This window comes from Theropithecus gelada, chromosome 1 (assembly GCF_003255815.1).
Source record: "Theropithecus gelada isolate Dixy chromosome 1, Tgel_1.0, whole genome shotgun sequence".
Lineage (NCBI taxonomy): Eukaryota > Metazoa > Chordata > Mammalia > Primates > Cercopithecidae > Theropithecus > Theropithecus gelada.
The window spans coordinates 203229865-203234454 of NC_037668.1; the positions used below are offsets into that span (position 1 = coordinate 203229865).

A 4590-nucleotide genomic window follows, 5' to 3' on the forward strand; every position below is an offset into this window, starting at 1 on the left:
CCGCTGCCAGAGGGGCCCAGGGCCACCAGCCGAGGCCGCCGCCGCAGGGCTGCAACTCTTGGGAGCGCTGCGCAGAGGAAGAAAGCTGCCTCACCACGCCCCAGAGGGTCAGGTCAGGCCACCAACAGCTGCCAGTGATCTGGGATGGATCTGATCCACTGGGGAAACCGGCAGGGGAGCATGGGAAGTTGTAACTTTTGTCTTCCAGGGAGCCCATTCCTTTGGGGTATTGTGAAAAGTGATTAAGGAGGATGTGGGGGGATGGGAATCCCTCTTCTGGCTCCACTCCCACCCCAAGCAAATAAACACGACCACTTTACGCAGCTTAACAGAATGACTTTAATGCTTCTTCAAGTTTTCCATTTCCTTCCACAGGGCTTTGTTTCGAAAAATAACAAAATGAGGTAATAAGTTAATGTATGTACACGTTATAAACACTGTGTCAGTTTACGATGGCAACAAAGGAAGTTGTTACAAAGCAAGTGAATGCGGGGTGGCTGGAGGTCAGTCGCCAGCCGATTGAGCAAATTTGTCGTCCTGAGAAGTCGCGCGCTGGAGGTGGAGTGTGTCTAGAAGCATTTGCGGTGGACGATGGAAGGGCCGGCCTCGTCGTACTCCTGCTTGGTGATCCACATCTGCTGGAAGGTGGACAGCGAGGCCAGGATGGAGCCGCCGATCCACACCGAGTACTTGCGCTCTGGCGGGGCGATGATCTGCAAGACAGAGCGTGAGGTGGGGAGACCTCACCCCAGAGCCCACCCCACCGACAGCCCGCGCAGGCCGCCGCCCACCTTGATCTTCATGGTGCTGGGGGCCAGCGCGGTGATCTCTTTCTGCATGCGGTCAGCGATCCCGGGGTACATCGTGGTGCCCCCCGACATGACATTGTTCGCATACAGGTCCTTCCTGATGTCGATGTCGCACTTCATGATGCTGTTGTAGGTGGTCTCGTGAATGCCCGCCGACTCCATACCTGGGGACCGCGGAGGGGAGCGTGAGCGGGAGCTCCGGGCGCCGGGGGCCGGCGGGGCCTGGGGGCGGGGGCGCGGGCGCGCGGGGCTCACCGATGAAGGAGGGCTGGAAGAGCGTCTCCGGGCAGCGGAAGCGCTCGTTGCCGATGGTGATGACCTGCCCGTCTGGCAGCTCGTAGCTCTTTTCCAGAGAGGAGGAGGAAGCGGCCGTGGCCATCTCGTTCTCGAAGTCCAGGGCCACGTAGCACAGCTTTTCCTTGATGTCGCGCACGATCTCGCGCTCAGCTGCGTAGGGTAGAAGCAGGAGAGGAGCCCTCACTCAGGGCCCGCCGCCGGCCCTCCCCTCCCGGGGTGCCGGGGCTCCGCGCACCTGTGGTCACGAAGGAGTAGCCGCGCTCAGTGAGGATCTTCATCAGGTAGTCGGTGAGATCGCGGCCCGCCAGGTCCAAGCGCATGATGGCGTGCGGCAGCGCGTAGCCCTCATAGATGGGCACGTTGTGGGTGACGCCGTCGCCGGAGTCCAGCACGATGCCTGTGCGCGCGGGAGAGAGTGAGTCGCTGGGGGCGAGGCCAAGGCTGGGCGCTCAGCGCTAGGGGCGGGGGCGGGGGCGGGGGCGGGAGAGGGGCCTGGGCGCAGCGGGCACTCACCGGTGGTCCTGCCGGAGGCGTAGAGGGACAGCACGGCCTGGATAGCCACGTACATGGCGGGCACGTTGAAGGTCTCAAACATGATCTGGGTCATCTTCTCGCGGTTGGCCTTGGGATTGAGGGGGGCCTCGGTGAGCAGGGTGGGGTGCTCCTCGGGAGCCACGCGGAGCTCGTTGTAGAAGGTGTGGTGCCAGATCTTCTCCATGTCGTCCCAGTTGGTGATGATGCCATGCTCGATAGGGTACTTCAGGGTCAGGATACCTCTCTTGCTCTGAGCCTCGTCACCCACGTAGGAATCTTTCTGACCCATACCGACCATGACGCCCTGCGGATCCGAGACACCACGCACCCATTAACGCCGCTCCGGGTGGCACCAGACTGGGTTACGCGGGGGCCCCGACCCGGCTCCTTCCGCGGAGCGGCAGCCTGACCTGGTGTCGGGGGCGGCCCACGATGGACGGGAACACGGCCCTAGGGGCGTCATCCCCGGCGAAGCCGGCTTTCACCAGGCCGGAGCCATTGTCGCACACGAGGGCGGTGGTCTCGTCTTCGTCGCACATTGTGTCTAGTTTCTGCAAGGACAGGGAGACCGCGAAGAGGCGCGGTGCATCAGCGCAGACGTCTCAGCGGCAGCGGGGGAGGCCTGGCCAGCCCAGACGTCCTCCCTCCCCAGGAACCTAGGGATATCCCCTGCCAGAACCACTCAAATTCTGCCAGGGCGGCGACCAGGGGTTCTCTTCTTGAGCTTTGCCCCTGGCTAAGGGCTGCCCTGCACCAGGAAAAGGGGCACAGGGTCGTGAGACCACACAGAGAAGTCCTCTGTCCACACAGCCAGGGGAACATGTCCCCCAAGACCTGTCTGCCCTCCCTGCCTGACACCTGCTCCAGGAGCTGGACGCTGGTGCCCATGCTCTCTGCACCTCCCTCACCACATCTGTCACCTAGGAAGATAAGGCCTGGGCACTGCCTGCTCGCTGGGCCAGCGTGAGGGTGGAAGGAGATGCCCATGGGAAAGGCGTTGGCACCCCATCCAGGGAAGAGTGACCTGTTAGGAACCCTATGACATTTCAGACTCAGAAAGAGCCTTTTTGCCTGTTGGAAACGGAGCATGGGTGGTCCTGGCTGCTCGCTCATTAGCTCTAGCGCTAGTTCGGAAGGGAACTGCCTTGGCGACAACTAAAGCAAAACCGTTTATCTCCCTAGGCACATCCTACATGCAGCCCAGAGGGGCTAGAGAAAAATCTGGAGACGTCTAATTTCCAGAGTCTGTCTTGTCTCCTTTTTAAAGCGCATGTAGCTCCGGAGACGAGGCACAGCGCTCGGGGCGCAGGCTTGGGGCTGACCAGGTGAACCGACTGGGTTCTGCCCCGGAGTCCTTCAGGTTCCCCTCGGTATTGCCCTGTCCCCCTGTCCCCTCCCAACTCCCGCCCTACCTGGGCGGGTAGCTACAACTGCTACTCTCGGCTCGGGCCCTGGTCGCCGCGGGAGGGAAGCGAGGCTTCACTTGGCGCTGTCCGCTGCGGTGGCCGCTTGTCCCTCTGCTCAGGTTTTATATAGCCCGCGGGCACTCCCTCCGCGCCACCCCGCAGGAATGTCGCTGCCCTTCTCCTGCCATATTTGGGTGTTGGGCACTAGAGCCCCCTCCCTCGGCCGGTTCGCGGCCTGGGCCCCCGCCCGGGTCCCCTGCGTTGACCAAAGAAGGAGCGGGTTGGCCCGGTCCCAGGTAACGCGGGCCGGGCCGTATATGGAGTGTCTCCCTAGCGGGTTTGCCCCTCCTGACCCGACCCAGTTGCCCGCTGGAGGGGATGGGGTGGGGCGAGGGTCACCGCGTGCGCCAGTGGGTGCATGTGTGCGCCTGCGCTCCGGGAACCACACCTGTTCCAAAGGCCTCCCCACCCATGCCCACTCTGAGCGCCCTGGGAGCTCGGGAAGGTGCCTGACTGCTAACTTCCAGTATTTCAACTCCTCTTCAGGTTCTTTGCTCAGATTCCCAAACTCCCACTTGCGACTACCGGGAGGAGGGAGACGTGTGGAGTGGTGGGCTTGGGCGGATTGGAGAAGCAGTCACTCCTGAGCCTCAGGCAGGGAAGGAAGGCGAACTCCCTCCCCCTTACGCCCCTGGAACTCCATTTCTCTCTTCCCACCCCTGAGCTCCTTGAATCCAAAAAGCTGAGCCACGTCGACCCCTTCCCCCACCGCACAGAGGGCCACTGGCGGCCGGAGGGCGCGCAGCTGTCGCAGGACAGACAACTGGCGGGGTGGGGGGGGGGGGTAGGCGAGGGCGGAGCGCCGGGGAAGAGGCGCGGGGGCTCCCGGGGATAGGCCCGTCAGACGCAAAGCCTGGGCACACGGAGCTGTCCGCCTCAGGGACGCGCAGAGTACTTGGGTCTCCTAAAGGGATTGAAGGGGTGAGGGTTCCCCTCCTCTAGGACGCACTGGCCCCAGGTTTTGGTGGGCTGAGGCCCTCCCCCAACCTCTTCGGTGGCACTATGTGTGTCCCTCTCCTGGGGCTGAAAGACGAGGGTCATAACCCGGGACTGGCTAGACCTGGAATGGAGGTGGAGATGGGTGAGGGGCTCTTCCTAGATGAGGCTTTGCTGGTCCTTCCTGCCAATAAAGGGGGGGGGGGGGGGGGGGGCAAGGACGCAGCACTCTAGGATGGGTGGCAGTTTTTCCTTCTGCAAAGGCTGAACAAACTCATCTTTATATTTAGAGGATGATGCCTGCCAAGGCCGGGCTGCCTCCCAGTCCACCTTAGAGTCATCACCTACCAGAGCCTGCTGCAGGTTCTATTTATATCACTGATATATGGGGCTATGCCTTTCAGATTTTCTAGAAGGATTTGGAGCTACTTATGGTAAAGTACAGTGGGGGTCAGCAGAGGTTACCCAGCTGGTGCCTGTCTCTCTCTCTCTCTCTCTTTTCCCCAAGACAAGGACAGTTCCAACCTTGTGGAGGGCACAGGAGGAGC

At 62.0% G+C, this 4590-nt stretch overlaps 1 protein-coding gene across 1 annotated transcript; it reads right to left on the bottom strand.

Annotated features, from left to right (window-relative positions):
* Positions 1–315: 315 nt before the first annotated feature.
* ACTA1 (actin, alpha 1, skeletal muscle) lies at positions 316–3145 on the bottom strand. The gene is made up of 7 exons (XM_025377281.1): positions 3053–3145; positions 2051–2191; positions 1620–1944; positions 1342–1503; positions 1065–1256; positions 792–973; positions 316–713 (listed from the first exon to the last, which is right to left on the bottom strand). Exons 2-7 carry the CDS (start codon positions 2177–2179, stop codon positions 570–572), a joined length of 1134 nt encoding a protein of 377 aa, XP_025233066.1. The 5' UTR covers positions 2180–2191; positions 3053–3145; the 3' UTR covers positions 316–569.
* Positions 3146–4590: the final 1445 nt, after the last annotated feature.